The following is a 17,000-nucleotide window of genomic DNA, read 5'->3' as shown; positions in this document are numbered from 1 at the left end:
GATGCATTGAATTACTCTGCATTGAATTACTCCAATGGGTGTGTAGAACAAGTGTCCCTTTGAAAATTCGCGCAAAATTCATCTCGAACCGTCTTAATTCGCAAAAGTCATCTCTGTTGTATCATGCTTCAGTTATCTGAATTTTGGCGCATCATGCGCCAAAATCCAAAAATTTACTTTTTTGGGTCCAAATTTCGCCCTTTTTGCCATTTTTGCTCCAAATGCCTAAAAATGATGTACCTGCTGAAAAAACAGGAAAATACCTTCTTTAAAGTGCAATATCACAAAAAATAAGTATAAAATATGTACTTAAATTAATATATTATTTTGGTGTATCAGACGACATCTATAATTGAAGGACCTTGGGTTCATAAACATATTAAAATAAGATAATGCTAAAAAGGACATTTTGTTATCTAAAATTGTATATAATAACACTACTCGAGTACATCAAAAACATGAAAACTACAACAAAATTTCACAACATCAACACAATAATAGAATTCCAAAATAATTACACTTAAATAACACCTAAAAAATGTCACAATAACACATTAATAACATCTCAATAACACCACAATCCCACTTTAATAACACAAAAATATTACAACTTCAATAACACCGAAATAATACCTCAATTACACCACAATCTAAAGAGAATAACTCCACAATATCACATATATAACAATTTAGTAACACCTAAATAACACAACAATAACAACAGAATAACACCACAATAACACCAGAATCACATCTATATAACACCACAATCCCACCTCAATAAAAACCCAAATATGACACCTCCAATAACACTAAATAACACCACAAAAATACCAAAAAAAATTCCACAAGCCGGCCTAAATAACACCAAAAATACACCACAGTCCCACAAAAATAACACCAAACTCCCACCACAAATAAAACTACAATAACACTAGAATAACACTACAATAACACGAGAATAACCTCTGAATAACACCAAAATAACCATACAATAACTTCATAATAAAACTATAATAACACCTCAATTAAGCGAAAATACTATAACTCTAATAACACAAATAACACCAGGTTACACAGGAATAACATTGCAAGCGTAACAACAGAAACACACCAAAATAACACAACATTTCCTTCTCGGTAAAACATAAAACATAAATAATGTCATAATATAACTGCGATAACACCACAATCTCTTCTCAATAAAATCGAAACATTATTGTGATGTTTTTTTGGTGTTATTTCAATATTATTGTGCTGTTATTTTGTAGTTATTTTGGTATTATCATGACGTTATTGTGGTGTTAGTTGTTTTATTAGTTGTTATTCATGTGTTATTGTTGTGTGTTTTTTAATGTTATTTTGATGTTATGTTGGTGTTTTTTTGTGTTAGTATGGTATTTTTTGTGTTTTTAAGCTGTTATTGTGGTAATGTTGAGTTGTTATTACGGTGTTGTTGTGTTATTTAGTTGTTATTGTGGTAGTATAATGGTGTGAGTATGGTGTTATTTTGGTATTAATTTTTGTGTTATTTTGGTATTATTTTGGTTTTATTGTGGTGTTAGTGTGGTGTTATTTAATTAATACTATTTAGTTATTGTTATGCGATTTTGGTGTTCTTTTGGTATTATTTCGGCATTGTTAATTTTTTTATTTTAGTATTATCTTTGTGTTATTGTAGTGTTAGTGATAATATGGTCTTATTTTTGTTTTATTTTTGCTTTATTTTGGTGCTACAGTAGATCGTTTGAACAATGCATGAAAATATTGTATGATGCAATGTTTTTCTCGATACATTAGACTTTTGAATAAAAGTACAACCACAAAAAAAAAATTACCTTGATGATTTCTGTGATTAGGCTCTTTGTTGTCCTTCTTAGGCTCTTTGGTTTCCTTCTTCGTTCGGTCTTTCGTCTCCATCTTCTAAGGCTCTTCAGTTTCCTTCATCTCTTCCATTGTTGTATATTAGCTTGCTTCAAGATGAAAAAAACTACATGAGTCCGCACCCTAAATCCTAATTCTTCACGCAAAGCTTGTATCGGAAAAACCTTAACATCACAAGACTTACATGACAGCAAAATGGGACTTTGAATATATCTCGGCCGACGAACGACAGTGCGAACCCTATCTACTAGAGTCGCGCAATGGGAAACTCTAACCGACGACGAATAACGAAAATGGAGAGTGAAGAGCAGTGTAGTTGGGTTTTCTTTTCAATGCAATGATCCCTACATTATGATTCTGCCCGTTTTGTTTTCGAGGCAACGGGTGAATTCGGATCGGGTCGTGCCTTAAAAAGAAAACACATTTTCATTTTTTTATCGGTGGGACCAAAATTTACAGGTAGCAATATTTCATTTGCGTCGCAATATTTTTTTCCAAAACAAAAAAGATAATCTAGAATTCAACATGAATAACTTTCAATTTAAAAGAATGCAGAATCAAACCAAAAGCTGGCTTAGTTTAAGCCAAACTATAAATCAAACAAACTCAAACCCACGATAAACCAACACCCGCCAATAAGTAATTATTTAAATTTAAAAGAACAAAGAATCAAACCAAAATAAGCCTCAAGTTAGACAAGCCGTCGATTGCCTTAAAACTATGAATCTTTTTTTTTGTGTGTGTAAATTACCGCTAATAATCATAATCCCGCTCAGGACAGCAAATGAATCATCAACTGCATTATTTTATGAAGTGAACCCAAAAAAAAAAAAAAAAGAGCTTTGTCGTTTATGTATTTTCCTACGATGCCTGGAAATTACAGACGAATTGGTCATCCACTTTCCCTGCAAACACCCCTCTGCTTCCACTGACATCACAAATCACGTGCTCCGTCAAATCATTTATTTTAATGATTAACATGAACACATATCAACCGACCAATTATTGATCCAACGTAATCAAGTAAGCATCAATTAATTAATTATACAATACTTCAGGTGCAGCACACCGCCCTACAACACCGCCCTACGCCCTACGCCCTACGCCCTACAAATATTTATGCCCATTAAACCTTAGATTGATTCGCATTACATTCTTGATGTCAATGGAGGAAGGCTTGCTTGCAAAAGAAGAGAGAGAAGTGACGACCGGTTTGGAGTTTAGAGAAGAGGGAGGGAGGCTTGGTAGGGTGGCAGTGCCAATGGTCATTGTTTCTGTGGCACAATATATGATTAACGTTATATCGACGATGTTGGTGGGGCATCTCGGCGAGCTGCCTCTAGCCGGAGCTTCTATTGCCGCCTCTCTCACCAGTGTTACTGGCTTTACCATTCTGGTAATTGAAAATGTCCATTTCTATCACAGAATTAACATTTCAAACTTTGACACCATAATGATGAAAATACGTATTGCTCAGAAACTCAGTGTCAAAACCTATACTTTGGCTAAGTAATCATCATTTTTTGCATGATCAACAGATTGGAATGGCAAGTGCATTGGAAACTCTATGCGGTCAAGCTTATGGAGCACAGCAATACCAGAAGCTTGTAATACACACATGCAGTGCCATCTTCTCTCTTACATTAGTCAGCCTTCCTATTTCTATCATATGGCTATCAATGGGAAAACTGCTTCTATTCATAGGTCAAGACCCAAAAATCTCAGAAGAAGCAGGGAAGTTTGCGGTGTGGACCATCCCAGCAATCTTTGCCTACGCCGCATCTCAACCTTTAATGAAATTTCTCCAGTCACAAAGCGTCATTCTACCCATGCTTCTTAGCTCCATAGCTACTCTTTGCTTTCACATACCAGTCTCTTGGTATCTTATTTTTAAGTCGGGATTGGGCATTGTTGGGGCTGCTCTTTCCATAAGCATATCATATTGGATGAATACAGTCATGCTTGTACTGTATATATTTCATTCTACTACTTTCAAGAAAATGTCTTTGCCACTCTCAAAGGAGGCTTTCAAAGGAATCAAACAGTTCTTTAGATTTGCTTGTCCAACAGCAATCATGATATGGTATCATCTGTTTAATTACTTTGAAAAGTTCATGCTTTAAAAATTTTCAATTAATCCAGTGTTCGCATGCAACGTCATCTTCCCATGTTTGAATTAACTTTACTTCATGTATCGTTTGTTTCTCATATGTGCTGCAAAAGAATGCCGCAAAATAAGCAATATGTACTTTGCAAAGAAATTATAGTGAATGCATTAATGTACATGCAGTCAACCAACATCCCAATTTCTTACAATTTGCCAAATTATTGCAGTCTTGAATATTGGTCATTTGAAATGTTGATTCTTCTCTCTGGGCTTTTGCCAAAGCCAAAACTTGAAACATCTGTGCTATCCATATGGTAGGCAGAAATTAAAACTTATAAATTTTAGCAATTCTATTTTATTGGCAAAAATGCTCTGATGCTATTCTGTATTTGTGGACAGTCTCACAACCATATCACTACTTTACAACATTCCTTATGGACTTGGAGCTTCAGCTAGGTAATTTTTATGGAAAATCGTTCAATTATATGCGTGACGTGATATCTTCGTTTGTGTTGAACTGATAGAGTCATTTTTTCTATTATTAGCACGAGGATATCAAACGAATTAGGAGCTGCAAATCCAAAAAGAGCTCGTTTAGCTGTACATGTTGTCATGTTTATTATAGTGATGGAAGCCATCATAATGAGTGTGACTTTATTCTCCATGCGTTACATTCTGGGTTATGCTTACAGCAATGAGGAGGAGGTAGCAGATTACGTTAAGGATATGGTTCCATTGGTGTGTCTAACGGTTTTTATGGATAGTCTTCAGGGCGTGCTATCAGGTAATTTTCATGTTTTCTCCTTAATAAATAATATTCATCATCTAAGCTTTTTATTGAGAATTCGATGTATTTGTGAGAAAAACATCACAATATAGATATTCTAGACAATCATTTTATAACTATGGAATATAAATGTAGTTCAATATGATAATTAAAATGTAAGAATGATGGTTTTAAGCATCATAGCACAATAGTTGACACAAAGCTTCTGTAAATTTCAAGTATTTGCTAACATATTTTTGTTCTCAAAACTTTCTTATTCAAAAGTTTATTTTCAAATAAAATACTTATAGAATTGAGTTTCCTGGTAATTATGTGAGGAAGGTGAATGATTATACTGGAAATAAAATCTGACCAAGTTTAATAATATTAAATAATCACAAAAGGATTGAAAATTATGTGTTCGATTGTTTTTATAGAAGCAAGAACAGCGTAACAACTATCGAAACAGAACGAGCATCTTAAAGCTAACCTCAGAATTCAACTTTTTAATTGGCATTTGAATTAAGCATTTGTTTCATTTGTTGGTTTATTGAATTTTTCTTCAAGCAAACGAGTGACATTCAAGCAATGTCTTAAAGAATAAACTTGGAGTTTCATAAATAAAGTACTATGGTTTCACAAGACACTTTGATCCTGGACAAGATTTCTTCATACAAGCTTTAAAAAGGTCATTTCTTCATACAAGTTTTATTGACCGAGTAAATAGAAAATTTCATTAATCATAATATATTAATGTAAACTTGGTGTGATGAAAACCCTTGGGTCAGCCATTTTGAAATCAACCGCTGCAACCTCAAAGCAATATTTGGCATGAATAAATATAAAGTGCTCGATCAAAAAATTATAAAAACTCCACTAAAATAGATTTTATCTATAAGTTATGATCACACTCTAATGTGTCAAAATTCCAATGCATTGTACTCTTTTCTTGCTAGCCTGTCTTTCCAGACAACGCCAGTTCTCATAGGTTCGAAGAAATAAATAATTAAAAATTAAACAAAGATGTTGTACATAAGAACATATAAATATTTGGAGACAGTAAACAAATGAAAGTCAACCATGATAATATATCTCCCCTGATTAACCGTCTTTTTGTGCTTATAACCTTCATATCATAATTTTATTTTTGTACTTGTAGGTGTTGCACGAGGATGCGGATGGCAGAACATTGGTGCGTACGTAAACCTCATTGCATTTTATCTGATTGGAATCCCAACAGCTGTAGTTCTTGGTTTTATATTGCATAATGGAGGGAAGGGGCTTTGGATTGGTCTTCTATGTGGATCTACGGCTCAAACAATCTTGCTTTCTTTTGTAACAATTCTAACGAACTGGGAGAGACAGGCTAGTTCTTCACCTTAAACTCAATGGATATACATCAAAGAAATTTTTTGTCTATATATGTACATTCGAAGTTTATTCTATGTAAGTTGGATCATAAAATAAAATATTTTAACAAATTTTAACTTTGAATTTATTGATTTATCATATAGGTAGAAAGGGCGAGAGAGAGGCTATATAAAGAAACAGTAACATTGGTGAACAACTACAAGTGAATGTGGATTCATACTTGCTCTATCTTGTAAGGCTGAAAGATGAGAGAGATTTCAGATTTTGAAGACTCGAATGCACGATGCTGGCTCAAGCAGTATTTTTGGTTCTGTTTAGCGCGTAAATTTTAGGGATTCTAATAGATTATTAATGTTATACAACGAAAAAATTAATTCAAAAGCACAACACATTTGGAGAAAGTTGGCTAAAAGTTTCATTATGGATAATACTCAAACTAAAAAGAACCAAAGTCTTTTCGGAAACTTGGTACGTTTTTATGTTTCTCCCTATTTATGTGATTGAGCACCTCTGCAAAGTCTTGAGCAATAATATGTCCGGCTGAGTTCCAACATCCTCATGCACATGTATAGATGATTTTCAGCAAAGCTTGGATGCTCCTATTGTTTCGAAAAGTTGTTTTAATTTCGAGATTCGTGTTAAGTTAGCTTAATATTTTGTTACATTTCTTGTACATTGTATAACAGTTTTTATGGCTTGTGTTACTTATAAGACTGGATATTTCTTTTGAGGTTATACATAGATCGCTTGTCCAATTCATAATCTTGAGGTGGGATCAAAGAGGTGTTGGGTCCAAAGTCAAGGGTGGTGAAGATTACGTCTTTATTTTATCATTTGGTTTGATGTAGTTAGACATATATATTTATTTAAAACTCTACAAACCTCCTCCAAACATTTGGAATTCAATTTAAAATTAAAATAAATGATAAAAGTCCTCACTTTTTAAAATATGTTTTCCATCTCAATGAAACCACAAGCATTTAGATTTAAATGGTTCTGAACAAAATCATATTCACAATAAGCATTTTTTTAATTCCATTTAAAAAACCTATGAACACAATCTAAGGAAGCTTACAATCCTATTATGATTTTCCTCAATCTATGGAGAGATTGTTGATGGACAGGATCAGACCCAATGCATAGGCCCAATGAGATCATTTAGTTTATAGAGATGTAGTTGGAGAGAGTCTCTTGAGGATTACAACCAATATGAATATATTTTTGTCCATATTCTTGAAGAGTCCAACTAAGATTGCAACCAGTCTGAATATATTTTGTTCCATATTCTTGAAGCGGTAATGCTTGATGGCTATAAGGTATCAAATATCACTAATTAAAAATATATTTATCTTACATGGATAGATTCCATTTAATATTAAAAGAATGTTGCGGTAATTTTATCAAAAAATTTGTTTGATGTCAAGAAGTTCGAGAACAAAGCGCGTATTTGGTTAGGCATCATAACGTAGAGAATCATTTGGAGGCCAATGAGAATGTGGGTTCACTTGAGTTCACATACCAATTTAAGAAAAGAAAGAAAATAATTGATTTTGCTTAGAAACATCATTTGGGAGATGTCACAAATTATAGAATAGATCAAGACAATATAATTATACATACTACAGATCGAGACGATCCATTAAGAGAGTCTCCAGAAAGAATAATAGATGTTGAAGACAATGTATTGACGGGTGATGCAACAATTCAGGAAGATCCTGAAGAGGTTGAACGATTAGTGAAGAGTGTTCTAGAGTCGCTAACCCATATAGTAAATAACTATTTCTATTCACAACTGTAGTTTCTAATATTCCATTAGTTTTTATGTTATAGAAAAATGATATTGTTTTACAGGCTCTTTGCACATCGTTCCATCTAGATCCCTCTAGCACTTTAACTGTACTGCTGAAGAGCATTCATTAGTTGAAGTTGCACATAGCCTCAGTGGAGAAGATATACATAGTCCAATTACAGAGCTTGCAGTAGAAGATGTACATAGTCCAGATGGAGAGCCAACAGTAGGAGAAGCTTAACATTGCTCTGTTGGAATGACAAGAGATTAACTAATAATTATTGATGATAAAGAAAATCCCAATCAAGAGGAGACAAATGTGCCGAGCCAGAGCTTCAATCCATATGCCTACGCTATAGTGGTACTAATAATTATTTATAGCAGCACCTAATCATATATAGAAAATAAATTGATATGTTACGAGTCCACATTATTCTGTTGTAGTCTCATGTTGCGGCCCCGACACTTCCACTTGATCATCCTGCTAGATCAGTGATTCTACTTGAAATGTAGGATGTAATAGATAGATGTATTGCCAACTACCCTGGGGTGTAAGTAAACATTCTTTGTTAGATTGTAACAAAATATTTCTAGTTCGTCTGATGTTATTGTAACAAACTTTTTTCTGTTAACGATGCAGACATGATATCATCCTAAGCAGGGGTAAAGTCATACTAGAGCGTGGTGCACTTGAGGATATATTAATGAACTGTTGGTTCGGGAATGAACATGTCAATATGTTTGTCATTATGTTGGCTGAAAGAAGGAAATGGTCACTTGCACTGTACAGAAAATACATATATGTGTCCCCACTGTATTGGGTATTTACAAATATTTAATTTAATCGATTATTTTAAAGCTTAACTTCCGTTGTAAATTGAATAGATATCGTTTGTTATTTTTTCTTTTATTACAAATGTTAAAGACAATAAAAGGTGATACTGCAACATTAACTAAGGATATCACAAAGGAAGCAAATAAAGATAATGAACTCATTTTATTTCCTATAATTAATAATCAACATTGGATTTTGTTAGTAGGGGAGTTGAAGGAAAGAAAATGCAAAATATATGACTCGCTACCTAACCCGATGCATAAAGCAGTTGCGTAGAACTTGTAAGTACATTTGACACAATTTACATATTGAATTAAGTATTTTTTATTGTAAACAGTAATACTTGATTGAAACAATAAAACCACTACTATCTTTACAGGTCAAACAATTTGCGAAAGATACTGAACAAACATTCCGGTCCAACATAACAAACTGGGCAATGTCCGCTCCTCGAAACGTTTCTACCCAAAGTAACAGCCACGACTGAGGCATATTTGTATGTAAGTATATGGAAACCTTAGTAGAGGTTGACACAACCGAATGGAAAGATCATTTAAACTGCCAAGGTCTTATGGTACAATTTAGAGCTCAGTTCGCCTATGCAATTTGCATGTGGTCTCGCCAAGCATCTTAAGGGAAGAACTGTGCTTTGTAATTTTATGGAAGGCATGTTTGTTGAACTATGATTTGTATAGAGTAAGCGTTATAATATTGAACTGTGCTTTGTAATTTTATTAAGAGTTTTGTAATTTTCTGATAATATGATTTGTAAGTTTTCAAATGATATGTAAGTTTTCAGCAATATGATCTATAAGTTTTCAAATATTTTTTGACAATATATATTTATATGCTTAATTAAAACTCATAAATGAATTTAAATGCCGATACAACTAAGTTTAAATTTTAAATAACGTAGTGGAATTGAGATATAATGTAGTGGAATTGAGATATAACACATTTGAATTGCAAAATAACGCAGTTAAATGGGGATGTAACGCATTTAAATTGCAGAATAACACAGTGGGAAGGCAAATTAACACATGGGGAAGCCAAAATAATGCTTTGGGAATATTCAGAGCACGTTACACGTACGTGTTGAAAGATAAATGACGCAGTGGGAATGGGAAATAACACAGAGGGATGACAAAATAACGTAGCATGTTGGCGAAATAACACTTAGCAAATTTTTGGAGCACGTTACATGTGATATATACGCATTGAAAAGATAAATAACGCAATGGAAATGGGAAATAACATAGAGAAATGAAAAAAAAAAAGCAGTGTGTTGGCGAAATAACGCTTCAAGAATATTTGGAGTACATTACGTGTGATTTATACGCGTTGAAAAGATAAATAACGCAGTTGAATGGGAAATTACACAGAAGGACTGCAAAATAATGTAGTGTGTTGGCGAAATAATGCTTAGGGAATATTCAGAGCACGTTACGCGTGATTTATACTCGTTTAAAAGATAAATAACGCAACAGGAATGGAAAATAACACAGATGGACTGCAAAATAACGAAGCGTGTTGGCAAAATAACGTGTAGAGGATATTTTGCTCACGTTACACACAATTTATATCTGTCGAACAGATAAATAACACAGTTGGATGTGGGAAAAACACACCAGGAAGGTAAAATAACGTAGCCGCAAATTAAGTAATGCAAGGAGAGTATTCAGACCACATTATGCCAGATTAAATCGCACTGCAAAATTGGTAATAGTGCTATTTTTAATATTTCTTGTGTTACTAATATGTTATTGGACTATTATTTGAATGTATTTGTGTTATTAATGTGTTATAAGACTGCTCTTCACATGTTTTTTCATAATTATTAAAGCTGTAACATCAACAACACCATAACCAACGTATTAAAGCAGTAACATAAACAACAACATAATTATTAAAGTTGTAACACAAATACATTGATTTATAATACATCAAAGCTCAATTATGGAATCAATTGATAGTCCAATGAATGTTTGAGATGATATTTGTGAAGGAAAAAATTCCTGTAATGTTGTAAAGAAAACACGTTTTAGAAAAGTAGATTAAAAAGACCTCTCAAATGAAAACATGTTGGATTTCATTTTTATACCTGGCTTAGATAGTCATGCGTAATTGGATTGGATGGCAAAGCAGGTTCCAAGCTTGTTGATTGTTCAAGATCTTTTCATGTACGCAGAGCTTATGGTTAGAGAAGGGAAATAAAATAAGATTGAAGCAGCTCGTTTCATGTAGAAAAATATACTTTTGGATCTCTTATTTTTCTCCCAATATTCTTTAGGCCAAGAAGTGGAAACAACTTTTGGCCTCCCCTTTGCTAGGTCAGCCACATTACATTTTGTTTGTTGTTTTTTCTAGGTATTGCTTCATCAATATCTATAGATAGCTTTTTAATGTTTCCCATAGCTTCAGCTAGATAAATTCATCTCGTTGTGCTTTATTGATTAGTTGGTAAGCAAACTTCTGAGATTGTGAATGGATAGGAGGCCACTTAAAGAAACAACTATCATTTGGAACTCTCTTAGATGCTTGTATAAAAACCTGTTATAGATGTCTCTTTTAGCATGATTAGACTATTGCAATAACAAATATTTTTCAAGAATGAGATTTATTTTAACCATATTAAGAACATGCAGTGCGTGCCCTCTTCATTTCAAACATTCTGCAACTACAAGTGACATTGGAGTTAACTTTGTCAAAATTCACAACCCATGTCTTGCATGTGCCATCATTATCCAAATTTTTTATATAATATTTCAACCCACTATCTGTGGCGAATTCAAGTGTAAGTCCACATAACCCATTAAGCAGCTCTTGCTTGAACATTGAGTAAAGCTTCCTCGTATAAAATGAGGAAGCTTGCCTGAAAATCGTGTTGACTTTAGCCATCAGCATAGTGATAGATTGACTACATTTGAAATCTTCGTCCTTTTCATTCCCACGCCATGATTTCATTATATTTTCAAGGCCGATAAAACAATCTATCAGAGAGCTTGTGGGCTTCAAAATACCATGGCTTATATTATTTATGGACTTGCTTCTTTGAGTTGATAGGATTCACATTCCAAATACTTCTTTATTGAAGGCAGTTGACCATTTGTGTCTGATTTTGTACATCTCATGCAACCACACAATACTGTGTAGGTCACCCACTAACATCATTAATGAACAAGTTTCTTTGAACTCCTCCTCTGAATCGTAATTACTCATGCATTTATAAAAAGTTTGGTGGCACTCTTGATAGAAACTCCACAATGCACTTTTGAAGTAATTTTTTAGTAGATATGTCATTGGCATAATCTATGTCGTGTTTGTGGGAGACATTCTTCAATAGCCCTTGTCATTGCTTGGTCTTGATCAATGAAAAAACTTAATGTATGCTTGTCTCCCATTATTTTTATAAAAGCTTTGAACAACCATTTAAAAGAAACAATAGTCTCCTTGGGCAAGAAGCCAACACCAAACATGACGTTTTGCCAATGGTGGTTAACTCCCACAAAGGGAGCGTAGCATAAGTTATACTTTTTTAATATATAACTTGTATGAAAAATGATTAAAGCCTCAAAACAGTCATAATCTAGCCTGGATAACCCATCACACCAAAAAAACTTGTTATTCTACCATACTCATCAGTTTGGAAATCCCATGAAAACATGCCATCGTCGGCTTACCTCCCCATGAACAATTGAATTAAAGAATTGACATCTCTTTGTTCAATTTTTTCTCTTCTTTCTCTTTGAATGAAATTGAACACATCCCACTCCGTGCATTCCAAATTATCCACTCTCCCAACCTCTGTAGCAATGAAGTTATATGCATTCGTTGCTCTGATCCTTGATCCTGTCATTGATCTCAGGACATCTGCATTTAAGTCAGTTATCTTTCTACTGGAACGAAAAAGATGATTGTCACCACATTCAACCAAAGGATGGTTGTGACTTTTAATGAATTTTTTACTGTCCAGTTGCCTTCAAGGTCAACTGCATACGCACCATAGCTTGACAACCAGTCCTTGTGTCTGACTTTTTGTACTTTACTGTATTGATAAGGTTAGACTTCTTCTTATGACCAGCTTTTTCACAAAGGAAATCTTTGGTCTTCCTTTTCTTTGAATTCGGCCAATAACTACTGTGGTCCTTTCAAACACTGAAACCTACATGATGTGCATATGCACAACAAGTTTCATAAGATTCTTGCTCATTGTGGACGATGGTGCTAAGAAACTTCTCTGCAATTGGATCTGCAAACAGTTCTTTGCTCACATGGCTGCACATTTGCACAAATTAAGTCAGCAAGAATAACATAGCATAACCCCAGCTTAATAGCAGAATAATAGTAGAATAACACAGTAAAACTTGGCCGACATTCATAATAATAACACTACACTAATGCCATAAAACACCACAAAAAAACTAAGAAATAACACCACAACAACAACCAAAAGAACACACAAGAAAAACGTACTAGTGCCACCACTAAGTCTAACAATAATACTACAGTAATGGAAGAATAACACAACAAAATAGTTAAATAACACAATAGTAATGAGCCAAAATACACCATATTACCATTACCATTTACACATGAACAAAATCACTATTATACCACATTGACAATAAAGTAACCCTGAACCCAAAAAAAATAATAGTAACCCAGCATAACACCACAATAACACAATAAAACCTAGCAAGAATGCATGAGAATAACACTAAACTTATACCATTATACAACACCAGTGTAAAAGTAAAACCTAGTTTCAATCTCAAGATACCAAATAACAAATAAAAATAACATACATTATAAAAGTAACACCATTATCAGACCAAGAAAACAACACAGATGTAATTTTGAGCAAAACAAAACTAAAACCTTTAAAGTTTTAGCTAAGCTCACTTCATCTTCCAAGTTAGCCGAAAATGATGGCTGCAACACCTTTAGCATGTTGTCGTTCGACGAGGAGTCCATCGAAGTTGTAAACCCTAAACCAATGGAACAGTTATTAGTAAGCTAGGCGCGACAAAAACAAATAGGTAGCGAAGCTTTTATGAATAAAGATTCGGGTCAGACCGGGCCAAGAGCGTGCATTTTATTTTTTTTTCGGAAATTTGAAAGACACGTGTCAACATTTTATTGGCCACTGAATGGTTCTCTACGCTAGGAGTCCTGACAGAATAGTTTTAAAAAAAAAGACACCTAAAATGTAAAAAAAATTTCTTGAAAGAGACATCACAAGAAAAAGAATTTAAAAATATAAAGCAAATATATGCAATCTTAGAAGTAAAGGTAATTATAAGAAATTTGGCCATCATTTCTTCATCTTTAAGATATACGACCTAATAGTTATCATTGGCAAAGACTCAATAGCAAAGAGAATTTTATCTTAATAGGCTACACAATTAAGTTTATTTATTAATCTAATTGGAAAATCATATGCTTAAAATTTTTCATCCATGTCGGATCGACATTGTTGGCTTTAAGGCTTTTTGGTTGGGTATTTTTAAGAAAGACAAAAATGCATATTAAAAAAATTATTATATTTTGGATGTAATCTTCAAGTTTAATTGTGTTAAATTATTATTTTTTGGTCAATTCCCTAAAACATATTTTCTTCAACATAGGTTACTAATCTCTCTTTCATAGACTAATCTTTTATTTTGCTTTTTAGCAATTTGTTTAAACCTTTTAGTGTGAAAACACTCTTAAACAATTGTTACACCAAAAAAAAAAAAATTAATAACTAATTCAATGGCTTGATTTAGGCCACTTTTTAGATCTCTTACTTTTATGGAAGAAAATTTGATACCAAACCTCAAGTCTTTGATGTAAATTTTAAACTAATTTCTAAGATTCATTAAATCTATTAATGAAATTCATTTTTAAAGGTTGTATAATTTTGAGTTGCCCATATTGATTAGATTTGTTGAATGTGTTAATAAGATTCAAACAGTTCTCTAATAAAAGAAATTCATCATGTTTCTTCCTAAAATAATTATTTAACTCTTGAGGTTTATTTTATTCAACTCTTGAAGTTAAATATAAATGAGTTTTTAGAATGCTCAACTCAATAATGATATAAATTGGTTGTCATGGAGTCAACAACAGGAAAATCAATGAGATTATCTATTATTCTCCATATGAGGAAAAACACAATATTTCCTTCAAATTAAGATGGTCTTTTACATAAGTAGTCTCACTTATTATTTCTCAGTACTCGTGGTCTTCATTTAGATATTGGAATTAAAGTTATTGGATTCAAATGATCTTGATTCTTTAAAGGTTCATAAATAATTTCAACTCATCTTCCATTAAATGTTGAAAAAAATTTAATTTCATAAGTCTATATTTTCACATTAATAAATGGCTTATGTGGGTTAATAGGCTTGTTAGCAGGCACTGCTACCTGGAAACTCCATTTTTGAAAGCACTGCTACAATATACTAATTATCAGGTTGATATATCACACTCAGCTGCGCCAAAGTGTCAGCTATCGTGTACTAGCTACCAGGTTGACCAACCAAGTTGATTATCACAGACAACTGTCAAATCTTTAAATATCATGTACTCTCTACTCAGCTTGAGGTTCCACATATTGGTTCTAACCTCAACACTTAGTATGTGAGGTCACTATGAGGGAAATCAAGATGAGTTACCCTTAGGACTACTGGACCTTAGGGTTGACCCTGGTTGTTCAGCTAGGGCTAAGGCACTCACTTGCAATCACTTGTACTCACAATCACTCACTATCCTAAACCTAAAATTCTAGTTTTGGTCCCTTGATACTTTTGGGAGACTCCTGTAGATGGTTCCCTAAATCCAATAGCCCTGGGCTAGGGTTTAGCTAAGACCCCTACATGGAGAACCTAAATGGGGTTTTCACTGATTCATGGCTTATTGATGGTGGTTGGCACTCCAAATCTACCAAGATAGCCGACTTAGCCTTTTGCCCCTAAATTCCCTCAAATTACCTCGATACCCTTGGGACCCCAAATTTGGCCAAAATTTCCAAATCTACCCAAAGTACCCAACTTGACTCAAAATTCATTTCAAACACCTTGAAAACACCCAAATTACCCAAAATCACCAAAATTGGCCAAATTACCAAAATACCCCTCCTTAACCCAAAATTCCAAAAATTCTAAAAAAGTCCAAAAATTTCCAAAACCCCCCAAATATTCCTAATTTCATTTTTCTCAACTATCACATGACCTAATTTGGCCATTTTTACCAATTTGACCTAAACCCCTAAAATTGCCTTTAAAGGCCCAATTTTCTCAAATTTACCTCAAATGTCCATCAATTTGGTCCCAATTTCCCCCAATTTCATTCCTAAACTCAAATTCACCTTTCATATGACCAATTTAAACCAAATAAAAGCCAAATTCATCCATCATTTGGACCAAATTTTGATTTAAACCAAAAAACCTAATTTTGGCTCTATGACTTGGTTCCACCAAATTGACCCCATAGCCCACGCAATTGACCACCATTTGTGTTGAAAAATCTTCATTGAATTCCCACACATCAAACTTGATCTTCAATTGGCTTTGGTGAGGCCTCAATTTCATTTAATTTCAACCCAAGTCCAAAAGCCCCAAATTTGCCCCAAATTAGCCATGTCCTCAAATTTCAACTCAAAATTCCACCAAATTGAGGTCCTTAACCCAAAAATTTCCACTCCATTCCATCATGAAAAATCTTCAAAACATCTCCCTTGATCATTTGAACCATTCAATTTAGACTTATCCTAAGAATAGCCCAACCTAGACCCATGTCTAGCCCAACATGCCCAAATTGGCTAAATCTCAAAAATCCCTCAAATTGACCTACCAATTGAACTCAAAATCACTTCAACCCTTCACCAAAAATCTTTATAACAATCATCTACACAATATTGATCAATCAATTGTGTCAATTGACCTGGATAGTCTAGCCCAAAGCCAAACTTTGATCACTTGAACCCACATTGGACCTATGCATTAAAGATGACCTAACCACCCCAAAGTCATCAAATTCACTCCACCTCAGCCATGGGTTAGACCCTAAGACTGAGCCAAAACCCATCTAACTCCCTAAACTAAGCCATGGAACAAAGGTCCCCCAAATTAAGGGATTTTATTCCCAAAAATGCACATGCTTAAGATACCCTTACCAAAATTAATCCTCATTGCATTAAGTTGCTTTGATCGATTCCCCTGGATGCCTAGAGCACCTAGCCACCTCCCCCCTGGGCGGGGCGCGA

General features: G+C 33.8%; 1 protein-coding gene across 2 annotated transcripts; it reads left to right on the top strand.

The window, feature by feature from the left end:
• Positions 1-3,045: 3,045 nt before the first annotated feature.
• On the top strand, positions 3,046-6,838 carry LOC110035786 (protein DETOXIFICATION 14-like). Of its 2 annotated transcripts, XM_020740076.1 has the most exons (8): positions 3,046-3,280; positions 3,423-3,967; positions 4,219-4,305; positions 4,391-4,447; positions 4,537-4,775; positions 5,917-5,949; positions 6,031-6,122; positions 6,272-6,838. In XM_020740076.1, the coding sequence occupies exons 1-8, from the start codon at positions 3,050-3,052 to the stop codon at positions 6,332-6,334; spliced, it is 1,347 nt and encodes a 448-aa protein (XP_020595735.1). In that variant the 5' UTR covers positions 3,046-3,049; the 3' UTR covers positions 6,335-6,838. The 2 variants fall into 2 exon arrangements, with proteins under 2 accessions (XP_020595735.1, XP_020595733.1); XM_020740074.1 differs by having other exon boundaries at positions 5,917-6,122.
• Positions 6,839-17,000: the final 10,162 nt, after the last annotated feature.

Source organism: Phalaenopsis equestris, unplaced genomic scaffold, assembly GCF_001263595.1.
Source record: "Phalaenopsis equestris unplaced genomic scaffold, ASM126359v1 Scaffold199855, whole genome shotgun sequence".
Lineage (NCBI taxonomy): Eukaryota > Viridiplantae > Streptophyta > Magnoliopsida > Asparagales > Orchidaceae > Phalaenopsis > Phalaenopsis equestris.
This window is presented reverse-complemented; position numbering and strand designations above follow the sequence as displayed.

What these genes read in the sequence shown, in the direction of transcription:
- LOC110035786 (XM_020740074.1), top strand. Translation starts at nt 3,050, where the DNA reads ATGGAGGAAGGCTTGCTTGCAAAAGAAGAGAGAGAAGTGACGACCGGT. An exon ending in ACATCTGTGCTATCCATATG is followed by an intron (nt 4,306 to 4,390) that starts GTAGGCAGAAAT and finishes ATTTGTGGACAG; the next exon opens with TCTCACAACCATATCACTAC. An exon ending in GGACTTGGAGCTTCAGCTAG is followed by an intron (nt 4,448 to 4,536) that starts GTAATTTTTATG and finishes TTCTATTATTAG; the next exon opens with CACGAGGATATCAAACGAAT.